Source organism: Pseudophryne corroboree, chromosome 10, assembly GCF_028390025.1.
Source record: "Pseudophryne corroboree isolate aPseCor3 chromosome 10, aPseCor3.hap2, whole genome shotgun sequence".
NCBI classification, from domain to species: domain Eukaryota; kingdom Metazoa; phylum Chordata; class Amphibia; order Anura; family Myobatrachidae; genus Pseudophryne; species Pseudophryne corroboree.
Genome location: NC_086453.1, coordinates 124,033,853 through 124,061,430, shown reverse-complemented (window position 1 = coordinate 124,061,430; position 27,578 = coordinate 124,033,853). Strand labels below are relative to the sequence as shown.

Sequence of the window (27,578 nt, the reverse complement as noted above, 5' to 3'; positions counted from 1 at the left end):
TTCAAACACCAACTCTTTCTATGACTTGATTGCATACGGGTCCTTCTGCTGGTCCAGCCAGTGAGTATTAAGTGTAAAGTCCTCTCAAAATACAGTATTTACCAGTAAATGCAAAACTGCAATAGTGTAACTGTGAAACACAAAAAATCCTTGGTATTTACTTGGGAAAATCTGGATGTTAAGATTTAAAGTCAAACAGTATGGCCCACATACAACATGTCATTCACCACTATAGCTGAGTTTATTAAAAGTTTTGGTTTCAACTTATATAGAACATCGGTACATTTCCCAACACTAAATATTGGTGGTCTCGAAATAATTTGAGTGCTCTACTGGTCATACCTCGGACTCCAAACTAGAGAAATGTGCAGATCCCCTTCTTTTATAAAGGGTTCCACTATGATTTGACCTAGGTTGGCATTCTGGTGAGAAGATGTGTCTGTGACACCTCAAATGGCATCGGCTTAGGTCCTCCAAACTACGGGAGGTGGGATGTATGGGGGCTAAGTCACAAGAGTGATGATGGTGGAGATAAGAGCAATGACCTCCACGTAAATGCTCCCAGTCCAATCGCCTTTCAAGCTTTTCATCTGAGCAGCTGAAGAATCTTGGCTCCTTGTGGCAGTGAGGTTGCAGCATTTCTAAGCTACTGCAATAACAAGAACCATGGCATGTGGCTGGAAGGTACTCCTTGCTTAACTGACGATATTTGCCTAGCTTATCCACTGACCAATACCTCATAGGCTTCCGAGGTGCAGATGATGTCTGACGTTCTCTAGATGGGTATGTGCAGAAGTAATTTGGAGAGTACCAACAGTTATGGCCCATTTCTGCTTTTACACATGGTGGCTCTCTCTCACACACATCTGAATCAGAATCTGAAAGGTCAGCATATTTGTTTTGACTGACGCCCATAACTAAAGGGTGAGAATGGCTCCGGCACATGTGTGATCGATTTGACTTTTTGTGGAGTAAGGGCTGGGACTCCATTTCCATCTCTTCTCGATGATGATGGCAGTCTCTTCCACAGCCTCGCTCATCTTCATATGTAAACCTTGTGTGGCCACCATAATGGGGCCCATCACACACCTCTACACTAGATTTGTTGGGGCGGTTTGAGCTGGCATTTGGACCTCCAGTGCCATAGACATCACATTCCATTTCACATGTACCCTTTGATTGGTAACTACTTCCCAGGTGATCAAATTTTTTCACTGCTGTTTCTGGTGTACGACTTCCACGTGCTCCTCCAGTGGACTTCGGAGTCCTCTCCTTTCCTGATTGGTAGTTTTCATAAAGACCTCTTGAAATCTTTGACTGCCAACCTGGTGGTTCAGGAGCATCTTTTTCTCTCACAATAGCAAAATAGGAGGGTGGATTTTCCAGGAAGTGTTCTCTTTGAGTTGGTGGTGACATTTGGCATGGTGATATCTTTTTTTCTTTGCTAAATGCTTGCCCTGATTCAACTAAATGATCTGACAGTCCTTCAGGTTCAATAGGGCCATAATATCTGTGAAAGCCATCAGAAAATGTGTTCTTATGAGGATGACGAGCAGGAGCCACTTTGCTGTTGGGGTCATGGACAGCACGAGTCGGAGTATACATATCTTTGTAGCAGTTAGGACTCCGAGCATGTCTCCATCTCTCTACTATACGCCTTTCTCGTGGCAAGAAGTTAGAACATGGTAAAGGAGCAGATGGTGGTGGTGGGGGGGCTACAGAATTTGAAAGGGCTGGTATTCTTTGTGGTGGATAACAATGGTTTAAGGTAGGGAGTTGTTGGTCTATTATAGCCTTTGGATCTTCACCACTGCAGCAGCTGTACATGCCCTGGAAGTAGAAAAAAAATGACAGTCACTTGTATGCTTGTTAAAAAAGTAGCATATTCAACAAAAAAGAGTAGAAACCTATGACAATAACACTTTTTAAGCACAATTTTATTTGTTATGTCTGTGCTGATTGATGTAATATTTAGTAGATGCACAGAAAGCATAACCTGTATTGCAGTTTTTGCTTTAACCAATTTTTTTTATTATATAGACATATACAGACGTTACCCTATGTGTACTATATAGCATCAGAAATAGTAAAGACAACTGTACTAATAACATTATTAATAAATCTACAGAAAATATGTGACAATTAAGTAGGAATATTTAGGTAGTGGAGTTGGCAGGAAACTGTGATTCCAATATACAAAAACAATAGATACTGTACAGAAAATTACAATAGCAAATTCATTGATATAAACATGTTTATTAAATGGGGCAGTACAACCCCATTTGAAAGTATTGGCCAAAAAGGAATTTATATATGTATTAGAATCCCCACACATTATAGCTGGCCCATGCATCAGCTTTACTTTCCGAGTTAAAAATATGTTGAAAAAAAAAAATATATATATATATGTATATATATATATATATATATATATATGTATACACACACAAAAATGTAAAAATCATGAAATTCAATAACAAAGACAGTGGCAGTGCTAACATATGAATGGCATAGAGAACTGATCCACAGAGAAAGTTTTTGGTTGTAACTTAGTCCATTTGTTGGATGTACATTGATCATTCCTTTTCTGTGCATGTAGACCAGAATGCATTTGTAGTTACAGTTGTGTGTATCTTCTACTAGTTGTCCCTTATGGTCTGACAGTTGAAATTGGGGCAGACAAGATCAAGTTAATTACAGTGAGATATCACCTCATAAGATTTATGGCCTGATTAAGGTTTAATTACAATAAGTTATCACCTCCTAAGACTTAGGCCCTGATTAAGGGTTGTTAGCAAAGCAAAAAAGCACACAACTGGGAAAAACCAAGCTACACTGCAGGTGAGGCAGATGTACAGGTCATGTACAGAGTGAAAGGTTTCTGTGGGTTATATTGTTTCTGTGAAGTGTAATTTTTGGCTGCCTTTGCATGCAGCCCACAAATGTTAGACAGCTATACTTTTACACTGCAATGGAGATTTCAGTTTTATCACACCCCACCTAAACATAAATCTCTTTGCACATCTGCCCCACCTGCAGTGCAACTTGGTTTTGCCAAGTTGTGTGCTTTTTTTGCTTTGTTAACAAACAAGAATCAGGCACTTTAGTCCGGACAAAATAGGTTTTCACCTAAAAATAATTCCAACCGTTTTGAAACTTGGCACACTTACTTAGAGGTGTCTAGTGATGAATTACACAAAAATCCTGATGATTCGGAGGGGAGCTCTAGCGCCAGTGACGTGAAACGTGTAACTTTTTGCGTTGTTTTGTTTTTATCTCAGATACTGTTGGTCCTAGCAAAAATGTAGTCATATACAACAATAAAGCTTATCATTCATAATAGGTTTTCACCTATAAATAATCCAACAGTTTTGAAACTTGGCACATTTACTTAGAGGAGTCTAGTGATGAATTACACTAAATAAATGTGCCAAGTTTCAAAACTGTTGGAATTATTTTTAGGTAAGGGCCTTTTTTGCCCTTCGTTGACTGGACTACTTAGACAGATCTGCAGATATGCTTTTTAGGAAGTTATGTTTTGTTTTCACAGCAGGCAAGGTTTAAAGCGCCCCGTACACACGGGGAGAGATGTGTGCTGAGCGATCTATCAGTGACCGCTCAGCACACATCTCTCCCCCCGCTCAGCACAGCGCAATGTGTGCTGAGCAAGGGGAGCGGATGGGGGGGGGCTCATTACACCCAGTGGCCAATCTAGCACCGGCGATAGCGACGCGTGGGAACATTCATCGCTATCACTGTGGGGCATACACACGGAGAGATCCGTGCTTAAGTTCTAAGCAATCTAGTCCGATTGCTCAGAATTTAAGCACTGATCTCTCCGTGTGTACCCCCCTTAAAGGTACAGGGGTTAATCCTGAGTTGGGAGTAAAGCAAAAACAAAAAGAAGAAGAGATTTAGATTTGGGGAACTGTCCAAAATGAAATCTAAATTGTAATGAGAAAATGAAGCATACTTGCCTAATCTTCCGGTTTCTGCCAGGGACACCCACTTTTTCAGGTAGTCCCCCGCACCCCTATGGTAGCTCTGCAAAATCATAGGGAAAATAGGGCTGTGGACATTTTCCCAGCACTTTGTGCATACAAAGAAGTGGAATCACCTGGAAAATGGGCACCACGCATGCACAGTAGACTCTAGCACCGCTCTAGAGTCTACTAGTGCCCGGAGCCGGACAATGACTAAGCTTCCTGGCTGCTGGCTAGCAAGAGAGGAGGGGTCCAATTTGGAGACTGCACATGAGCCCCCCTCCCTTAATATGCCTCTGACTTGGCTGGCATATTGCCTAGTTGGACTATTACAAGGAAGCAGACTCCTATTAGACTGGATTGGACAGGTACAGTAGTTTACATTTTATATGGTAAATGTGATCATCTTATTACAAAATGTACTATATATGACTTCAGAGTATAAGATCTCATTTTGATCATCCATAAATATGATTATATTGTCTACAATCAGAACATGTATGTATTATTTTCTAGAATCATTTACGGACATAAACAGGATGAAAATAGGCTTTCAGTATTGACGAGATATTGACCTGCAAGAAGACAGTGTTTTTCTTAGTAGCTGACATAGCATTTTGTTACAAAGCCATAATACTGCAGCATAGAAGTACAGTAGCTAATTGTGATGTACGTATCTAGAGTTGGCTTAATAATTTCATATGAAATAACAACTACTGCTATTGTACTTTAAGTTTATAATTTATAATTTTTTTTACAGCCAGCAGTTGTAATATAGAGATTGTACAGTGTATGACCAGCATAAGATTACCATTGTTTTTTTAAGGCAACATTAAATTAATAACAGTGTTGTTAAAACATCATATTAACCACTTAATGAACAGATGGGTTTTTCTGTCCCTTAACGACAAGAGCAATTTTTACATTTGTGAATTACTCAGAACAACTTTTCTATTTTTCAGACTTCTGTATTTAAGCAATGCTGTATATAGGTTCAGTGTTGCTGTTGTGTGGCGAAAAGAGAGGAATTTTCTGGTAAGTAAATTAGCAGATGCAAGAAAAAAATATATACTGTACTTTTAGATAATTAGTGCAATCTCAGAAAAATACAAAAAGTATAGCTAGTTAGTATACGTTAGTAGAGTAGTTTATTAATTATTTATTAACAGTTTCTTATATAGTGCATCAAATTCTGTTGCACTTTACAATTGGACACATAGTTACAGTAGTTGCCATAATATCCCTAAATTTCAGGACACCTATGATTTACCCAGGTTCGGTGACTGATTAAACTAGGTGTTATGCAGGTTTGAATTTAGCCAGCCATAGAACCAGTATACTTTAAATCATAGGTGTCCCAAATTAAAGGGATGTTATGGTAAGCCTACAGGATGTATAGCATAGAAACAGAGAATTTGACGGCAGTAAGATCTGTGTACTGAGCTGTTTCATGTTCGATGCTCAGTAAAATACCTACAGTATATCACCGGTGAGCAAGATTATTTTTTTTTTAAGAGGCCCTCAATCTCTTGCTTATATTTGAAAAGCATTAGATCAGATTTAGGAATGAGCACACAAGTTGATACAGTGCAAGCAGAAACTAACCTCTAGCAATTTTCCCAAATCACCTTACTTTGACGTGAGTTACAAATTGCTGAATGTAAAACCAACCTGTTTTTGCCTTAAATGAATTGCTGCTTTAAAACTAGCAGCTGTCTTGCAGAAATTGCGATGATGCTCACTAACTACAGTATAGCATTTGGGCCATAACTTTCATTTTTCAGTCTTGCAAGGCTTGCCTGCATGGTTTATCTGTATGAAGTTACAAGAGTTTTAAGCTGGTCCCGTAACACACATTGCTTTTTGATAAAGATTAGCTGTTTAGTTTTGTTGAAAACCGAACACACCCTAACTTTGGAGATCTGAGTAGAACCGAGCCCCAACTTTGATCACTTTTGGGGATCCGAGTGGACCAAGGGGTATATTTACTAAAAGTCGATTTTGGTCGATGTTTGGTTGATTTTTGATCAATTTTGTGTTTAAGGGTCTAAATCACACATTTACTAACAGATATTTTTTTACATTGTTTAAAAAAAATGTAAAAAATCATCTGTTTAGTAAATATGGAATTTAGATCCTGAAATACAAAATCGACCAAACATCAACCAAACATGGATCAAACATAGGGGGTCATTCCAAGTTGATCGCTCGCTAGCTACTTTTAGCAGCCATGCAAACGCATAATCGCCGCCCACGGGGGAGTGTATTTTCACTTTGCAAGTGTGAGAATGCTTTTGCAGCCAAACACAGCAAAAACATTTTGTGCAGTTTCAGAATAGCTCTGAACTTACTCAGCCCTTGTGATCACTTCAGTCTTTTTGGTGCCGGAATGGATGTGAGACACCCGCCCTGCAAACGCCTGTACACGCCTGTGTTTTTCCAAACACTTCCAGAAAACGGTCAGTTGACACCCATAAACGCCTTCTTTCTGTCAATCCCCTTGCGTTCGCTGTGCGAATGGAATCTTTGCTAAATCCATCGCCCAGCATCGATCCTCTTTGTAACCGTACGACGCGCCTGCACAATTTTGCCATTTTTTTACCTGATCGCTGCGCTGTGAAAATCGTCAGCGAGTGATCAACTCAGAATGACCCCCATAGATCAAATCACAACTCACAATTACTAACAGATGATTTTATTTACGTATTTTTTTAAAAGGATGTAAAAAAAAAACCTGTTAGTTAATGTGTGATTTAGACCCTGAAACATAAAATCGATCAAAAAACTACCTAACATCGACCAAAATTGGACTTTTAGTAAATATACCCCAAAGTCCAGAGCTGGGTCTTCCCTTGAGTATGGAACTTGGATTTAAAAAATTAAACTTGGGTTTTGGATTACATTTAAGTTCAGGTTCCATTTCACTTAGGAGAGTGTAAGGTGATGGCAAATTGACTGGAAATGACTGAAAATTACTGGTATTGATGTTAATAATATTATAGGAATAAAAACAGGTCCAAGTTACATGATTAAGGCTGTTTTTCTCAATTTGTATCGATTTTAAAGAAACCCAGATCCAAAACCAAACCCAAAACACTTGAGGGTGGTTTTCCAAAATCAAAACATGATGATGATTTAGAACATAGGTGTCTACCCTCCCTCATTCTGCAGGAGACTCCCTGAAATAGCAGCAATCTCCCTGACTCCCTGAATAGTCCATCAATCTCCCTGATTGCACCTTATCCCCATTATGCAGTGTTACATTCTTGGGGGAAAAAAGAAATCAGAGATAATGGTACACACCTAGCGAGCCGCCGCCGAGCTGCCTGATGGTCGATACGGCAGACGGGCATCCCGGCAGCGGGGGTGAGGTGACGGGGGGAGTGAAGTTTCTCCACTCCCCCCATCACCCGGCTCCATAGCACTGCATGCTAATATGGACAAGATTTTCCATATTGGCCTGCATGTTTAAATGAACCGGCCCCAGCGATGAACAAGCGCGAGGCCGTGTATCGGTCATTGCTGGTGCCTACACACTGAAAGATATGAACGGTATCTCGTTCATTAATGAACGAGATCATTCATATCTTTCACTGGTATCGATCAGTGTGTAGGGCCCTATACATACATTCAAATGGGCTCATCAGTGCCATTTCCCTGAATTGGTTATAAGGCACAATGATCCCTATGGCTACATGCATTTTAAATAAGGTTTCTTCCTTGTGGCCACTTAGAATAGTAGATCTTACTAACTTTGAGGCTCATTTACATTTGGATGTAAGTCATGTTTATGACACGCCTCTCAGATGTAGCAGTACACGTCAGCACTGATAGGAGTTATTTTCACAATCTCCCTGAAATGATTTTTCAAAAGTAGGCAAGTATGATTTAGAACCAGAAACAAAACATGGGGTTCTGCACATATCTCTACTTTTAGAAACATTTGTCTCCTGAAATACATTTAAAACACACCTGCACACAATCACAATCTATCACATTGAGGGTCAGGTCAGTGTGCCTAATTAAGACCTGATCGCAGAAGCAACATTTTTCTCTAATGGACAAAACCATGTGCACTGCAAGGGAGGTGGGGGCAGATATAACATGTGCAGAGAGAGTTAGATTTGGGTGGGGTGTGTTCAAACTGAAATCTAGGTTACAGTGTAAAAATAAAGCAGCCAGTATTTACCATGCACAGAAACAATAGAACCCACCCAAATCTAACTCTCTCTCCACGTGTTATATTTGCCCCACCCGCAGTTATAATGGTTTTTGACTATTATAGAAAGATTTTGCTGCTGCCATCAGGCCTGAATTAGGCCCAATGTACTGTATGTTGCAAATATTAATGAACATTTAGTTTGCTTATTTCAATGTGCAAAATACCCTTAGCGTCTCTGTATGACATCCACCTGCCCTGCGGCAACATACACCGTACAAATTGCTAGAACATTCAAACAGCCAATTAGAATCTGTTTACATGTTGCTATTTGGGTAAAGCACCTCTGGTTGGCATGTTCTACCCTGCAACAAATCACTGTGCAATACTGTGAGTTCAGGGTTTTATGCATCAAATTTGATGGCAATGTTTGGTGGGTTTTGATGAAATTCAACTCGCCGCCAAACTTACACTGCCTTACATTCCCCCCACATGTTAGTGCTCTACAATTCCTTGTGCCATATGAATCATTAGGATGACTAGCAAAAAGACAAAACTGCACATACTGTAACATTAATCTTTTCCTTTGATAATTTTGTGTGCTATGCTTTATTTCGAAGGGATCTGTTCAATTTGCTGGCTGTCGGGATCCCGGCAATGCTGCCAGCCGGGATACATACCCATAGAGTGGGAATAGATCCTGCTCGCCACCGACCCGGCAGCTCGCCACCAATCCCGCAGTGTGGCAAGTGCAGCGAGCCCGCAAGGGGACTCACACCGCTCACCTTGCTGCCAGCATTCTGCCAGGCGGGGTGCCACTGTCAGGATACTATGTAATCTCTTTTTAACCCAGGGTCAGTTAGACGGTCTTTGCTTATATTTGGCAGGATTTTATGATATATAATTTCAGACACTAAAACTACTGTGTAAACTTCAGCACATGATAATTGAGTCTGTATATTCTGTCCTCAGAGTATTCAAAGTATAAAAATACCATATCTGGATGGTAACACTATCAAACCATTTCTCCATTTAAAGACATTTTTTTTCTCCACATTGCAATTACTTTTATGTAGCCAGGATGAAAGTTCTCCATAAAACTGCATAGATGTTATAAATCAGCTCTGAGACCACAAAAGTATTTCCTTTAGAAGTTGTTTCTGAAGAAGATACTTTTGCAGTCTCAAAGCTTGTGTATTACAGAATATGTGAAGAGCTTTTTAAAAGAAGTTCACAGGTTTTGTAATACTAAACGTACAAACATTACAGCAATATCCAGAACCTTAGTTGTTGCTGTTCCGCATTAAAAGTCATCTAGTTTCACAAATACAGCAAAAGTACAATTTTAAGCATCAAAATTCTTGGAACTTTAAACCATAGAGTAGAAGCGTAAGCAGTGCTTTTGTAGTGCAGCAAAATAATAATAATAATAATAATAATAATTATTATTATTATTATTATTATTATTATGATCAATTAACACTAAGGTGGTATCCGAATATATGCGATGTGTTTCGACAGATCTAAATGGCTGGATATCGAGATTTTTGACCGATGGTCATTATAGCAATACCCAATTAGGGTCCGTTTCGATTGCCCGATAACACATGGGATCAGGTAAAAAGTCCCCAATCCCATGTCCCTTGAGGCACCAGAATCATAATGAGCAATAAGTGCCAGCATCAGCTGGAGGAGCGAACTACATCGGGGCTAATAGAATAGCCCCCAGTAAAACAATTACCCGTGCTCATTGACTGCGGGTAATTGGATACCCTCCTAACTTGCAAAACTGAAAAGTGCATAGAAATAGGATGTTTATTTACCGTAGATTGACAATGGGAAAATTAGAAAGGGTATCTGGGTAATTCTAAGGTACTGTACTTGAAGTTAAGTTTGCCCAAAAGCAACATATTACAAGCAGAGGAGACAGAATCAGAATCAGCTTTATTGGCCAGGTATAATTGCGTATACTAGGAATTTGTCATTGGTTTGCTGTACAACAGCCAAGTAGGTAACAGATAATCAGGTGGGGGGGGGCAAGTAAAGTCAGACAGACAGGTATACTGTAGGGACATAAGTAAGTTACATGTACATCTAGTCAGTCAACGTTCACGGAGTTCAGCAGGTGGACCGCTAAGGGAAAGAAACTTTTGAGGCTTCTGGTGGACCCGGCGGGAACGACCCTGTAAAGCCTGACTGAAGGAAGCAAGTTAAACATGCTGTGGCTGGGGTGTATGTAGCTGGTCCATTAGTATCTTCATTTCCCGCTTTTTAGCTCTGGACAGGTACAGGTCCTGGACTGAGGGAAGGTCGGCCCGATGATCTTCTCTGCAGTTCTGACCACCTTTTTGAGCCTGTATCTGTCCCTCGCGCTGGTGAAGCTGTACAATGCCAGTATCGAGGAACACAGTACCGACTCCACAATCGCGGAGTGGAAGAGAAGCAGAAGCTTCTGTGGGATGATGAACTTCCTAAGTTGCCTGAGGAAGAATAACCTCTGCTGCGCTTTCCCGACAGTGGTGTCAGCATTGGACCCCCATTTAAGGTCCTGGGAGATTGTGGTATCTAGGAACTTGAAGGAGTCCACTAACGATACCACACTGTCAGCAATCGTTAGCGGAGGTGCACTAGCTGACACTTCATCCTGAAGTCCACTATCATCTCACCAGTTTTAAGGGGTTGAGCTCAAGGTTTTTGTGGCTGCACGACTGGGCCAACCCGTCTACTTCCCGTCAATAGGCCGATTCGTCCCTGTCCTTGATGAGGCCAATGATGGTGGTGTCGTCAGCGAATCTGATGATCTTTACTGATTGTGCCTCTGAGTTGCAGTCATTTGAGTACAGGCAGAAGAGCAGGGGTGAGTGGACACAGCCCTGAGGGACCCCTGTACTAATGTACCGCACTTGAAGGATGAATTTCCCCACTTTCACCACCTGTATCCTATCTGTCAGGAAGTCTGCTATCTAGGAACAGGTAGCATCTGGGACCTTTAGGCGAAGTAATTTGTGGTGGAGGATGTTGGGGACGATTGCATTGTAGGCTGAGCTGAAATCGACAAACAGGACCCTCGCATAGGTACCGGGAATGTCTAGGTGCTGTAGAATGTAGTGCAGGCCCAGTTTGACTGCATCCTCGACACACCGATTTGATCGATAGGTGAACTGTAGGGAATCCAGTTGGGAGCCAGCCACATTTTTCAGGTGATTTAAAACCAGATGCTTGAACGTTTTCATGACCATTGATGTCAGTGCTATCGGCCTGTAGTCGTTCAGGTTCATGATAGAGGATTTATTGGGGACCGGGACGATAGTGGACCTTTTGAGGCAGGAAGGGACTTTCTGTATCTCCAGCAATTTGTTGTAGATCTTGGTGAATATGAGGGGTGAGCTGACATGCACATGCTCTCAGGGCAGATGGTGACACTCCGTCAGGACCCGGAGATTTCCTGGGTTTGGCCCTTTTGAACAGTGCCTTCACCTCTTCTTGGGCTACTTGCAGTGCCTAGAGTTGGCCGTCAGTGTTTGGGTAATCGTAGCGGTGATTGTTTGGGTCGCAGGGGACTTCTTTTGCAAACCTGCAATGAAAGTGGTACAGCTCATCTGCTAGGTCTTTGTGCATGGTGGTGGACTTTGATATTTTCTTGCAGTTAGTTATGAATTGCATTCCTTTCCATACAGATATGGGGTCACTGGTAGAGAGATCATTTGTCAGCTTGTCCGAGAACCACTTTTTTGCTAGCCTGATTTCTTTAGTCAGAGAGTTCCTAGTTTGGTTGTATAGTGCTCTGTCACCACTGCTATAGGCCTCCTCTTTGGCCCGGTGAAGTTGCCTGAGCTGGGAATTGAACCAGGGCTTGTTGTAGTTGTAAATGCGGTAAGAATTGGTAGGTACAAACATGTCCTCACAGTAGTTGATGTAGGATGTGACAGTGTCTGTCAGTTTGTTCAGGTCAGTTGCCAAGGCTTTGAAGACCCCCCATTCCGTGCAGTCAAAGCAGTCCTGGAGCTTCATCTTAGCCTTTGTTGGTCTATTTCTTAACAGTCTTGATGACAGGCTTAACCACTCTCAGCTTCTGTGTATAGGTAGGGAGTAGGTTGACGAGGCAGTAGTCAGATAGGCCAAGTGCAGCACGTGGGATAGACAAGAAGGCAGACTTGAGGATAGATATCTAGGCATTCTTTGGTGGACTGTATCCTGAAAGGATAGGCAATGGGTAATTACCAAATGCAGGTTGAAAACTGGCACAAACAGTTTTACTGGCGTATGGACTTCAGGCTTTCCAGCTGCAGCAGGAGAGTTCCTCTGATGTCCGTCCGCCTTCCTTCTTTGGCATAGATCGTACCACGTCCTCCTCTCACGAGTAGATCCACCGGGGTACCCACGCGTTCCGACCCTGCCTGGGTCTTTTTCAAGGTCAGCTCCCTTTGAGAATGCCACTTTTGTCTCTAAATCCAGTTTAAAAGTCCCCTCCTATCTTCTGATTGGTCCCGGCACAGCTGGTCCCTATACATAATTATCGCTATAAGTCTATGACACTCGTGTGCCAGGAGCAACCTCCCATGACATCACCCTCTAAATCTCCAATCAGTGCTGGAATTATCATGCATGGTCTGATCACATGCTCGCAAGTCACACCCCCGTATTCAGTTTCCCCCAGTTACCGTTGTATATCACAGGGTAGTTCTCGTACTCCGGTCATATGACCGGCTTTGGGTCACGTGAGATTACGTCATTGCGTTGTGACGCGGGTCACGTGATGATGCACACGTCATCCCGTCGTCTTGTAGTCTGTCCGTGATTCCAACGGGAGTCGTTACCATAGTGATGACTTGTGAGTTCGGATAGCTTATCTTGCTGCTTTCACGTCTGTTACATGTCAGCTTCAATTATTGCCATGGTTACACTGATTGATCAGCCATGAAAAACACCCACAAAGTCCTTTGTTTTAATGGGCTAGTGTTAATAGACTAAGAGGATCACGTCTGCAGTATGTAAACATTCTATAAAAGCAAAAGGGTACATATTAAAATCAGATATAAAAACACGGTTAATCAGAACACTATAAAAACCATTTCACTTCGAAATCTATGTTCAATCCTCCTGGTTGGAGGGTGCCCATATCATATATCAGGCGCATTTCAGCCTTTGCTAGTTGAGATGGGAGATCCCTCCTTCTCCAGTGTCCCTGTATCCACTGCAATCCTGCAAATCGTTTAATGGCTGATGTGGAGCATCCATGCACCTTTCTGAAGTGATCAGAGAGAGCATGGGTTTCCAGACCCTTTTTAATATTCCTCAGGTGCTCTCCTAATCTTACTTTTAATGCTCTTGAGGTTCGCCCGATATATACAAGATTGCAATTACATTCCACTGCATAAACCACATTTCTTGTGGCGCACGTAATGAAGTCCTTTATCTCAAAAGTTTTTTCATTAATATTCATTGTGCTTGTTTTACTTTGATTCACCATTTTGATCTCTTTACATGCAATACATGACATGCACCTATAGAAACCCTTTGATTTAATTCTCCCCGGTTCTTTTGCCGGTGGGCATGCACTTCGTACAAGACTGTTACCTATATTGGGGGCTTTACGGTAGATGCAAACAGGTCTATTTGGCAAAACTGATCCTATTACTGGGTCCTTTTTCAAAACATCCCAGTGGCGTGTCATAATTTTTTCAATGGATCTATATTGGTTACTATATGTAGTGACAAAAGCCCAATCAAAGTTTTTATTTTTATTTTTGGAAATATTATCGTTCGGTTTTTTCTTTTTTTCTACTAGTAGATCTTTCCTGTCTATATTTTCTGCCTCTATAGTGGCTTTGTCTATCCATTTCCTATTATAGCCACACGCCTTAAAATTTTCTTGCATTATCTCTGCTTGTTGATGGTATTGGTCATCTTTCGAGCAGTTTCTTTTTACCCTCTTCAGCTGTCCCGCTGGAATTGATCGAAGCCAGTTAGGATGGTGACAACTGGCTGCGTTGATGTAACTCAGGGAATCTGTATTTTTGGTATATGTCTTGGTCTGTAGTGCTCCATTTTCAGCATATATAGTGATGTCCAGAAAGTTAATCACTTCTTTGCTGCTGGTAAATGTGAATTCGATGTTTAGGGTGTTATCATTCAGATAAAGGAAGAAATCCTTAAGGGATTCTTCATCCCCGCGCCAAAAAAAGAGGACATCATCGATGTACCTGGACCAGGACACCAGGCTCGCCCCAAACTGGTGGCCTGCCCAAATGTGCTCGTCCTCCCATCTTCCCATGAACACATTGGCATAGCTTGGGGCGAACCTGGTGCCCATTGCGGTCCCGACTTTCTGCAGAAAAAAGTCTCCCTTAAATGCAAAATAGTTATTTTGTAAAATGAATGTTACTGCTTCAACCAAAAATTTCTGTAGGTCTTCCGTCAGATCACTTTTTTCTAGTGTCTTGGCTACAGCCCGAATGCCATCCTGATGGTCTATGATCGTATATAACGACCGTACGTCGGCAGTAACCATGATGAGTTTATCATCCCACACAACCTCGCCAATTAATTTTAAAGCGTCCTTAGTGTCTTTAAGGTGGGATTTGTTCAATAGTACTAAAGGCTGCAGATAATGGTCCACAAACTGGGACAGGTTGGCAGTAATTGAGTCAATCCCCGATACTATAGGTCTCCCCGGTGGATCCACCAGACTCTTGTGGATCTTGGGGAGAACATATAGTACCGGGATGACAGGTTCTGTGTTAATGAGGAATTTCTGTTCATCCTCATTCAAAACACCCTGTGTACCATACTTATTGATTAGAAGCTGTATTTTCTTGAGGATATCTCCCGTTGGGTCCAATCGCAACTTCCAGTATGTAGTACGGTCCTCCAACTGGCGCAGGATCTCTGACTCATAGTCTGTGGTATTCATCACGACAACCCCCCCACCCTTATCGGCGGGCTTGATGATGATATCTTCATTATCTTGAAGTTCCCTCAAGGCACTCCTTTCTTTAAATGTCATATTTCTTTTTAGTCCTCCTTTTTTGACCTTTTTTAGGTCATCATGGACAAGTGTATAGAAAGTGTCTATAAAGTTTCCTTTACAGAAGGTGGGATAGAATATAGACTTAGGTCTAAAAGGCTTATATTCTATATCACTTTCAATGTTGGGGGAGGTTCCCAGTTCTTTGCCTAAGAAAAACTTTTTTACAGTTAATTTCCTAATATATCTCTGTAGATCTACAAAAAGGGAAAATTGATTGATCACGTTGGAGGGGGCATATTTTAACCCCTTTTCCAGGACCCTTGTTTCATGAATCGTCAGAGGATGTCTACTGAGGTTGAAGATTTTTACTTCTCCTCTGTATTCTTTTATCCCTTCATTTTCTGGTTGAGTAGGATTTTCCTCTGCTTCAACAAGTTGGGGGTTCCTATTTCTCTGCTCTCTGAGTTTCTTCATTTTCCTTGGTTTCCATAGGAAACCAAGGAAAATGAAGAAACTCAGAGAGCAGAGAAATAGGAACCCCCAACTTGTTGAAGCAGAGGAAAATCCTACTCAACCAGAAAATGAAGGGATAAAAGAATACAGAGGAGAAGTAAAAATCTTCAACCTCAGTAGACATCCTCTGACGATTCATGAAACAAGGGTCCTGGAAAAGGGGTTAAAATATGCCCCCTCCAACGTGATCAATCAATTTTCCCTTTTTGTAGATCTACAGAGATATATTAGGAAATTAACTGTAAAAAAGTTTTTCTTAGGCAAAGAACTGGGAACCTCCCCCAACATTGAAAGTGATATAGAATATAAGCCTTTTAGACCTAAGTCTATATTCTATCCCACCTTCTGTAAAGGAAACTTTATAGACACTTTCTATACACTTGTCCATGATGACCTAAAAAAGGTCAAAAAAGGAGGACTAAAAAGAAATATGACATTTAAAGAAAGGAGTGCCTTGAGGGAACTTCAAGATAATGAAGATATCATCATCAAGCCCGCCGATAAGGGTGGGGGGGTTGTCGTGATGAATACCACAGACTATGAGTCAGAGATCCTGCGCCAGTTGGAGGACCGTACTACATACTGGAAGTTGCGATTGGACCCAACGGGAGATATCCTCAAGAAAATACAGCTTCTAATCAATAAGTATGGTACACAGGGTGTTTTGAATGAGGATGAACAGAAATTCCTCATTAACACAGAACCTGTCATCCCGGTACTATATGTTCTCCCCAAGATCCACAAGAGTCTGGTGGATCCACCGGGGAGACCTATAGTATCGGGGATTGACTCAATTACTGCCAACCTGTCCCAGTTTGTGGACCATTATCTGCAGCCTTTAGTACTATTGAACAAATCCCACCTTAAAGACACTAAGGACGCTTTAAAATTAATTGGCGAGGTTGTGTGGGATGATAAACTCATCATGGTTACTGCCGACGTACGGTCGTTATATACGATCATAGACCATCAGGATGGCATTCGGGCTGTAGCCAAGACACTAGAAAAAAGTGATCTGACGGAAGACCTACAGAAATTTTTGGTTGAAGCAGTAACATTCATTTTACAAAATAACTATTTTGCATTTAAGGGAGACTTTTTTCTGCAGAAAGTCGGGACCGCAATGGGCACCAGGTTCGCCCCAAGCTATGCCAATGTGTTCATGGGAAGATGGGAGGACGAGCACATTTGGGCAGGCCACCAGTTTGGGGCGAGCCTGGTGTCCTGGTCCAGGTACATCGATGATGTCCTCTTTTTTTGGCGCGGGGATGAAGAATCCCTTAAGGATTTCTTCCTTTATCTGAATGATAACACCCTAAACATCGAATTCACATTTACCAGCAGCAAAGAAGTGATTAACTTTCTGGACATCACTATATATGCTGAAAATGGAGCACTACAGACCAAGACATATACCAAAAATACAGATTCCCTGAGTTACATCAACGCAGCCAGTTGTCACCATCCTAACTGGCTTCGATCAATTCCAGCGGGACAGCTGAAGAGGGTAAAAAGAAACTGCTCGAAAGATGACCAATACCATCAACAAGCAGAGATAATGCAAGAAAATTTTAAGGCGTGTGGCTATAATAGGAAATGGATAGACAAAGCCACTATAGAGGCAGAAAATATAGACAGGAAAGATCTACTAGTAGAAAAAAAGAAAAAACCGAACGATAATATTTCCAAAAATAAAAATAAAAACTTTGATTGGGCTTTTGTCACTACATATAGTAACCAATATAGATCCATTGAAAAAATTATGACACGCCACTGGGATGTTTTGAAAAAGGACCCAGTAATAGGATCAGTTTTGCCAAATAGACCTGTTTGCATCTACCGTAAAGCCCCCAATATAGGTAACAGTCTTGTACGAAGTGCATGCCCACCGGCAAAAGAACCGGGGAGAATTAAATCAAAGGGTTTCTATAGGTGCATGTCATGTATTGCATGTAAAGAGATCAAAATGGTGAATCAAAGTAAAACAAGCACAATGAATATTAATGAAAAAACTTTTGAGATAAAGGACTTCATTACGTGCGCCACAAGAAATGTGGTTTATGCAGTGGAATGTAATTGCAATCTTGTATATATCGGGCGAACCTCAAGAGCATTAAAAGTAAGATTAGGAGAGCACCTGAGGAATATTAAAAAGGGTCTGGAAACCCATGCTCTCTCTGATCACTTCAGAAAGGTGCATGGATGCTCCACATCAGCCATTAAACGATTTGCAGGATTGCAGTGGATACAGGGACACTGGAGAAGGAGGGATCTCCCATCTCAACTAGCAAAGGCTGAAATGCGCCTGATATATGATATGGGCACCCTCCAACCAGGAGGATTGAACATAGATTTCGAAGTGAAATGGTTTTTATAGTGTTCTGATTAACCGTGTTTTTATATCTGATTTTAATATGTACCCTTTTGCTTTTATAGAATGTTTACATACTGCAGACGTGATCCTCTTAGTCTATTAACACTAGCCCATTAAAACAAAGGACTTTGTGGGTGTTTTTCATGGCTGATCAATCAGTGTAACCATGGCAATAATTGAAGCTGACATGTAACAGACGTGAAAGCAGCAAGATAAGCTATCCGAACTCACAAGTCATCACTATGGTAACGACTCCCGTTGGAATCACGGACAGACTACAAGACGACGGGATGACGTGTGCATCATCACGTGACCCGCGTCACAACGCAATGACGTAATCTCACGTGACCCAAAGCCGGTCATATGACCGGAGTACGAGAACTACCCTGTGATATACAACGGTAACTGGGGGAAACTGAATACGGGGGTGTGACTTGCGAGCATGTGATCAGACCATGCATGATAATTCCAGCACTGATTGGAGATTTAGAGGGTGATGTCATGGGAGGTTGCTCCTGGCACACGAGTGTCATAGACTTATAGCGATAATTATGTATAGGGACCAGCTGTGCCGGGACCAATCAGAAGATAGGAGGGGACTTTTAAACTGGATTTAGAGACAAAAGTGGCATTCTCAAAGGGAGCTGACCTTGAAAAAGACCCAGGCAGGGTCGGAACGCGTGGGTACCCCGGTGGATCTACTCGTGAGAGGAGGACGTGGTACGATCTATGCCAAAGAAGGAAGGCGGACGGACATCAGAGGAACTCTCCTGCTGCAGCTGGAAAGCCTGAAGTCCATACGCCAGTAAAACTGTTTGTGCCAGTTTTCAACCTGCATTTGGTAATTACCCATTGCCTATCCTTTCAGGATACAGTCCACCAAAGAATGCCTAGATATCTATTGTTGTTTAAATAGAACAAGAGATTACTGGTCATAACACACTGACCTTTTATATTTTAATTTTATGTGAACTTGTGATATTAAATTTGTTTTTAGAAGGTATCACACCATGTTCCTTCTATGTTCTTTCTTTTGGGTACATTGAGCCAAAGAAATGAGATTGCATGAACACGAAAACAATTGACCTCCCTACAGCGCCGGTTCAGTGGTATCCTATATGTTTTTTGTTTGTCTATTCGTCATTGGAGTGTGGTGAAACTCCTTTTTAGTTTACCCGGATAGCAGCTGTGGTAGCGCACTTTTTTGCCCTTTTACTTCTGTATATCAGACTTGAGGATAGTGTAGCAGTGGTCAAGGGTGCGCCCTTCCCTAGTGAGGGATACATGACTTATTGCTTGTACTTAGGTTGCTCCTTGCTCAGGTTAGTTCTGTTGAAGTTGCCCAGCACTATAAGCAGAGAGTCTGGGTGTATTTGGTCTGTCAGATATGCATACAGCCAGGTTGTGCAGGGCTTCTTTTGCGCAGGTGAGAAGGGGGATGTACACTCCCACAAGGACAATTGAGGCAAATTCCCGGGGGGGGGATAGAAGGGGTTGCAGTTGATACATGATTTGCCTATTATCGTGACATTGGTGTACCATCAGTCATTGATGTAGAAGCAGATGCCATAACCCTTCATTTTTACTGAGACAACATTGGAGTGATCAGCCCTGAAGAGACCGAAGCCGGGCAGAGACATCAGGTTGTCCGCAATATGGTCATCCAGTCACATCTCCATAAAGCAGAGGATGGACGATCCTGTAATGCCTGACCCTGCACTGCTCAGAAGGAGGAACAGTTTATCGAACTTGTTTGCCAGTGAGTGCACATTCGAGAGCAGGTTCGCGGGAAGTGCAGACCGATACCCTCGCTGCTGCCACCTCACTAGGGCACCTGTGTGACAGCCTCTCCTCTGGGCCCAGGTCCTTCTACTAGGGCCGACATGAGGGCCTCCATCATTCTCTTTCCGGGGGCCGCCGATCCATCCGCCAGTCACCGCCCAGGCAGTGGGGGGCTGCGGCAGCTCGGTCATCCACTTTGGCATCCATGACGTCTGCATCCCTGCCACAAAGGGCAGTGAGGGCTGCTTGGGCCGCTGATCCGCCCACCGACAGGCCCGAATGTGGGGTAAGCACCGCGGTAGTGCTCCAACTTAGGAAGGCTTCCCTGCTGTATTTAGTCACCAGTGGGGTAGACAACAGCAGGGGAAAACAAGGGGAAACTGGAATTTTGGCTGAGCTGCATAGCTCCGAGGCAGCCATCTGTGGCACCATCTTCTACATGTTACAGCACTGTAGCAGGTAACCATATGCTGATGCTGACAGACCCCGCCCACAACACACCTGATATCATGACATCACACAACAAGTGCTGGGGTGTAGGAAGATGGGTTCCATTCCCTGAGAGGGGCTATCAGGTACAAATGATCCCTAAGTCTCTCTCAGGGCACAGAAGTGCAGACAAGGTGATATCATGCCCATCACAATGTTGGTTTCCTGCTGCAGTGGCTATGCTTTCCTAATAACCAGCCCACCCTCATGCCTCAGCAGCCCTTTCTTTGTTGCAGGGTGCCTCCCAAGGCACCTCACAAGCTGTAAACGAGTGCCGTTCAGGACAGTGACTATGTTGCCCCTTCAGCCTTGCACACTGGGCAATTACACCAGTCGCAGACACCCTCACTACTGTCCGATTTTGTATCACTGCACTGCTGGGCAGTTTCTATTTTCAGGGGTTTTCTTCATGTGCAATACTGCCCTTCTGGAAGAATGGTATCAATGTGCATGAAGGAGAAGGGTGTGGTTCGTTGGGTTGATAGTAACTAGGTCGACAGTCATTAGGTCGACCACTATTGGTCAACAGTGACTAGGTCAACACCTGAAATAGGTCATCACAGTCATTAGGTCAACGTGAAAAAGGTCAACATGAGAAAAGGTCGACATGAGTGTTTTTTTTTGTCGTTTTTTTTTTTGTAAAGTGACCCAGAACCCCAATTCGTGCACCTCATCCCCTCGCATGGCTCGCTTCACTCACCATGCTTCGGGCAAGGTGCCTCACTCTGCTTCCGCTGTGCTCTGCATAGGTTACTATTCCCAATCATAGTCCACGTGGATCATAAATTATGAAAAAGTTAAAAAAAATTTTTTTTTTTTTTTAAAAACTCATATTGGCCTGTACGTGTGTTTACCTTTGTCATGTCGACTTAGTGACCATGTTGACCTAATGAACATGTCAACATAATGCATAGTGGTCGACCTAATGAGTGTCAACGTAAGTGCTGTCAACCTAAAGACCTGATACCAAGGAGAAAACTCACTATCTACTGATAAGTCAACAGTGCGGTTTAACACACAGTCAAAAAAGCATACCAAAAAAAAAAAAAAAAAAAAACATTTTAGAGGTTTGACTTTAATCACATAAGAATGAGAGCATATGAATCTTTAACCGGGTGGGGATTTATGAGTGGAGCATAGAAACTATGGGATGAACTAAAAATGCAATATTAAATGCATCAGAGTCTAGTGCCAGCTATGTTAGTAATGCAGAATGAAAGCCAATATGATTCTCTGAGGAAGCAGCTAAGGGCTAAGAAAGTTGCATATAAGAAATTGTATGAAATAAACTAAAATCTGAATAAACTACAGTATGTAAATAAAATATTGCACAATCGGTCAATGTGGAGACATAAATGTCATAAGGTGCATTAGTGGACTAACAAGACAACAGGAAAAATACCGGGTTCAAAATAATTGTGTGAAGAGAAAAAATTGTCCACGTTTTTCTATTTTTCTTTACATTTTTTTTATTATTTGAAGAAAAGAAAAAAAGACTCACTCCTGCACAACTGTCTGTAATGATTTATCTGGTGTTTATTGCACTCTCAAAATTGAAATCAACAGGTCCAGATACAACATACTGTACAGCAAACAATAGACTGTCCATTAGCTATATAACAGAATCATAAAAATAATCAAACATCAAGAGATTCTGATGACTTTGAAGAATGTCCATAAAGCAAATAGAGAGTTTTGTCCAAACGCTTTCCATTTCTCTATTGGTGTGTGAAAGTGATATAGTGTTCTCCCAGCAAAATAGCAACGTTTCATGGTCTCCTGACCACTTCCTCAGGCTGATGACAGTCATCAGACAGAGGAAGTGGTCAGGAGACCATGAAACATGTTGCTATTCTCCACTGAGGAGACAAAGTATATCTTAGAACAGGACTCTGATTCCCTTAACTCCCTTCCTAATAAGTTTTGTTTTTTTTGCCTTGAAATAATTTTTTGCTGAAACATTTTGCCTAGGTTGTGGTTTATTCATATTATTTTGCAAAAAACAACTTTGGGGGGGGGGGGGTAATTCAGATCTGATCGCAGCAGCAAATTTGTTACCTAATAGGCAAAACCATGTGCACTACAGGTGTGGCAGATATGACATTTGCAGAGAGAGTTAGATTTGATGGGTTATTTTGTTTCTGTGCAGGGTAAATACTGGCTGCTTTATTTTTACACTGCAATTTAGATTCCAGTTTGAACATACCCCACCCAAATCTAACTTTCTCTGCACATGTTATATCTGCCCCCCTCTGCAGTGGAGATGGTTTTGCCCATTAGCTAACAAATTTGCTGCTGCGATCAGTTCTGAATTATGCCCTATGTTTGTATTGTCAAAAATGTGCAGTCTTTAATCTTTATAATAAAGCTTTTTTTGTTTTATTTAACTGGACCCTTAATTTTTTTGTTTATTTATTTATTGGGACTTATTATTAGAGATGAGCGGGTTCGGTTCGTCGAGATCCAAATTCCCCCAAACTTCACCTATTTTACACAGGTCCGAGGCAGCCTCGGATCTTCCCGCCTTGCTCGGTTAACCCGAACGTGGCCGAACGTCATCATCCCGCTGTCGGATTCTCGTGAGATTAGTATTCTATATAAAGAGCCGGGCATTGCCACCATTTTCAATCGTGCATTGGAGATTGAACGGAGAGGACGTGGCTATGTTCTCTGCCTGAAAAGCTCCATATCTGTGCTCAGTGTGCTGCAAATATCTACGTTCTCTGCCTGAAAAGCTCCATATCTGTGCTCAGTGTGCTGCAAATATCTGTGCTCAGTGTGCTGCATTTTGGTGACCAACAGTACAGTATATAGTTGTACAGTACAGTAGGCCATTGCTGTATCTTGCAGCTCTGTGTCACTGCAAGTATTCATTCCATATCTGTGCTGCATTTTTGTGAGCTGTATATATAGTAGTACAGTGCAGCATTTTGGTGACCTACAGTATATAGTTGTACAGTACAGTAGGCCATGGCTGTATCTTGCAGCTCCGTGTCACTGCAAGTATCCATTCCATATCTGTGCTGCATTTTTGTGAGCAGTATATATAGTAGTACAGTGCAGCATTTTGGTGACCAACAGTATATAGGTGTACAGTACAGTAGGCCATTGCTGTATCTTGCAGCTCCGTGTCACTGCAAGTATCCATTCCATATCTGTGCTGCATTTTTGTGAGCAGTATATATAGTAGTACAGTGCAGCATTTTGGTGACCAACAGTATATAGTTGTAAAGTACAGTAGGCCACTGCTGTATCTTGCAGCTCCGTGTCACTGCAAGTATCCATTCCATATCTGTGCTGCATTTTTGTGAGCAGTATATATAGTAGTACAGTGCACCATTTTGGTGACCAACAGTATATAGTTGTACAGTACAGTAGGCCATTGCTGTATCTTGCAGCTCTGTGTCAATGCAAGTATCCATTCCATATCTGTGCTGCATTTTTGTGAGCAGTATATATAGTAGTACAGTGCAGCATTTTGGTGACCAACAGTATATAGTTGTACAGTACAGTAGGCCATTGCTAATGATATAATAATATTACTGGCATATAATTCCACACATTAAAAAATGGAGAACAAAAATGTGGAGGGTGAAATAGGGAAAGATCAAGATCCACTTCCACCTAGTGCTGAAGCTGCTGCCACTAGTCATGGCAGAGACAATGAAATGCCATCAACGTCGTCTGCCAAGGCCGATGCCCAATATCATAGTAGAGAGCATGTAAAATCCAAAAAACTAAAGTTCAGTAAGATGACCGAAAAATCTAAATTAAAAGCATCTGAGGAGAAGCGTAAACTTGCCAATATGCTATTTACGACATGGAGTGGCAAGGAACGGCTGAGGCCCTGGCCTATGTTCATGGCTAGTGGTTCAGCTTCACATGAGGATGGAAGCACTCATCCTCCCGCTAGAAAACTGAAAAGAGTTAAGATGGCAAAAGCACAGCAAAGAACTGTGCGTTCTTCTAAATCACAAATCCCCAAGGAGAGTCCAATTGTGTCGTTTGCAATGCCTGACCTTCCCAACACTGGACGGGAAGAGGTGGCTCCTTCCCCCATTTGCACGCCCCCTACAAGTGCTGAAAGGAGCACCCACAGTCCAGTTCCTGATAGTCAAATTGAAGATGTCACTGTTGAAGTACACCAGGATGAGGATATGGGTGTTGCTGGCGCTGAGGAGGAAATTGACAAGGAGGATTCTGAAAGTCAGGCACCCGGGGAGACACCTGTTGTCCGTGGGATGAATAAGGCCATTGACATGCCTGGTCAATATACCAAAGAAATAATTTCTTCAGTGTGGAATTATTTCAACAGAAATGCGGACCGTGTGTTGCCTTTGTCAAGCTGTAATAAGTAGGGGTAAGGACGTTAACCACCTAGGAATATCCTCCCCTATACGTCACCTGGAGCGCATTCATCAGAAGTCATTGACAAGTTCAAAAACTTTGGGTAACAGCGGAAGCAGTCCACTGACAACTAAATCTCTTCTTCCTCTTGTACCCAAGCTCCCAGTGCAAACCACCCCACCAACTCCCTCAGTGTCAATTTCCTCCTTAGACAGGAATGCCAATATAGGGTAAGTCGGAAGACCACTTGTACTACTTCCAGTAAGCAATTTACTGTCCAACAGTCCTTTGTGAGGAAGATGAAATATCACAGCAGTCATCCTGTTGCAAAGCAGAAAACTCAGGCCTTGGCAGCTTTGTTGGTGTTAGATGTGCGTCCGGTATCCGATGTTAGTTCACAGGGACTTAGAGAATTTTTTGAGGTAGTGTGTCCCCGCTACCAAATACCATCTAGGTTCCATTTCTCTAGGCAGGCGATACCGAGAATGTACACAGATGTCAGAAAAAGACTCACCAGTGTCCTAAAAATGCAGTTGTACCCAATGTCCACTTAACCACGGACATGTGGACAAGTGGAGCAGGGCAGAGTCAGGACTATATGACTGTGACAGCCCACTGGGTAGATGTATTGCCTCCCGCAGCAACAACAGCAGCGGCGGCACCAGTAGCAACATCTCGCAAACGCCAACTCGTTCCTAGGCAGGCTACGCTTTGTATCACCGCTTTCCATAAGAGGCACACAGCTCACAACATCTTACGGAAACTGAGGAACATCATCGCAGATTGGCTTACCCCAATTGGACTCTCCTGGGGATTTGTGGCATTGGACAATGCCACCAATATTGTGTGTGCATTACATGTGGGCAAATTCCAGCACGTCCCATGTTTTGCACATACATTGAATTTGGTGGTGCAGAATTTTTTTAAAAACGACAGGGGCATGCAAGAAATGCTGTCAGTGGCCCGAAGAATTGCAGGCCACTTTCGGCATTCAGCCACCGCGTGCCGAAAACTGGAGCACCAGCAAACACTCCTGAACCTGCCCCGCCATCATCTGAAGCATGAGGTGGTAACGAGGTGGAATTCAACCCTCTATATGCTTCAGAGGATGGAGGAGCAGCAAAAGGCCATTCAAGCCTATACATCTGCCTACGATATAGGCAAAGGAGGGGGAATGCACCTGACTCAAGTGCAGTGGAGAATGATTTCAACGTTGTACAAGGTTCTGCAACCCTTTGAACTTGCCACACGTGAATTCAGTTCAGACACTGCCAGCCTGAGTCAGGTCATTCCCCTCATCAGGCTTTTGCAAAAGCAGCTGGAGATATTGAAGGAGGAGCTAAAATGGAGCGATTCCGCTAGGCATATGGGACTTGTGGATGGAGCCCTTAATTCGCTTAACCAGGATTCACGGGTGGTCAATCTGTTGAAATCAGAGCACTACATTTTGGCCACCGTGCTCGGTCCTAGGTTTAAAGCCTACATTGTATCTTTCTTTCTGGCAGAGGTTCAAAGACCTGCTGGTGAGACACTTGTCAACTCAAGCGGAACGTGGCCCGTCAACAGCTCCTCCTTCACATTCTCTCGCAACTGGGGCTGCGAGGTAAAGGCTAATAATTCCGAGCCCACCCACTGGCCGTGATGAAAGGCAGTCTGGAGCGAGTGCTGACATCTGGTCCGGACTGAAGGACCTGCCAACGATTACTGACATGTCGTCTACTGTCACTGCATATGATTCTATCACCATTGAAAGAATGGTGGAGGATTATATGAGTGACAGCATCCAAGTAGGCATGTTAGACAGTCCGTACGTATACTGGCAGGAAAAAGAGGTAATTTGGAGGCCCTTGCACAAACTGGCTTTATTTTACCTAAGTTGCCCCCCTCCAGTGTGTACTCTGAAAGAGTGTTTAGTGCAGCCGCTCACCTTGTTAGCGATCGGCGTACGAGGTTACTTCCACAAAATGTGGAGAAGATGATGTTCATCAAAATTAATTATAATCAATTCCTCCATGGAGACATTCACAATCAATTGCCTCCAGAAAGTACACAGGGACCTGAGATGGTGGATTCCAGTGGGGACTAATTAATACTCTGTGAGGAGGGGGATGTACACAGTGAGAGGGGTGAGGAATCAGAGGATGATGATGAGGTGGACATCTTGCCTTTGTAGAGCCAGTTTGAGCAAGGAGAGATTGATTGCTTCTTTTTTTGGTCGGGGCCCAAACCAACCAGCATTTCAGCCACAGTCGTGTGGCAGACCCTGTGGCTGAAATTATGGGTTTGCTAAAGTGTGCATGTCCTATATACAACATAAGGATGGGTGAGAGGGCCCAAGTACAATTCCATCTTGCACCTCTTTTTTTTCTTATCTTTGCATCATGTGATGTTTGGGGCCATTTTTTTTAAGTGCCACCCTGTCTGACACTGCAGTGCCAACCCAATATGGGCCAGGTGTTTGTGCCGCCCACTTGGGTCACTTAGCTTAGTCATCCAGCGACCTAGGTGCAAATTTTAGGACTAAAAATAATATTATGAGGTGTTCAGAATAGACTGGAAATGAGTGGAAATTATGGTTATTGAGGTTAATAATACTACAGGATCAAAATTACCCCCAAATTCTATGATTTAAGCTGTTTTTGAGGGGTTTTTGAAAAAAAAAACACCCGAATCCAAAACACACCCGAATCCGACAAAACATTTTCAGGGAGGTTTTGCCAAAACGCGTCCGAATCCAAAACACGGCCGCGGAACCGAATCCAAAACCAAAACACAAAACCCGAAAAATTTCCGCTGCACATCTCTACTTATTATAGTTCCAAATTTATGGCCTGGTTAAAGAAAAATATTTCTTATCACACTGGCGGCCATGGGGATAGATAAATGAATCTCCAAAGCCCCATAGTTATTTATTAAAGATGAGTACAACCACTATAATCTTCTGCATTCATCACTGGGTTT

The 27,578-nt window shown here is 42.5% G+C and overlaps 1 protein-coding gene across 4 annotated transcripts in view; it reads right to left on the bottom strand.

Moving 5' to 3' along the window:
* Positions 1–219: 219 nt before the first annotated feature.
* Positions 220–27,578, bottom strand: part of GRIN2D (glutamate ionotropic receptor NMDA type subunit 2D) — a 1,339,090-nt gene continuing 1,311,731 nt past the window's right edge. For all 4 annotated transcript variants that reach the window (XM_063942779.1, XM_063942780.1, XM_063942778.1 and 1 more), the window contains one exon: positions 220–1,830. In XM_063942779.1, the coding sequence (XP_063798849.1) occupies positions 337–1,830 (1,494 nt within the window). In that variant the 3' untranslated portion in view covers positions 220–336. The remainder of the gene's footprint in view (positions 1,831–27,578) is intronic.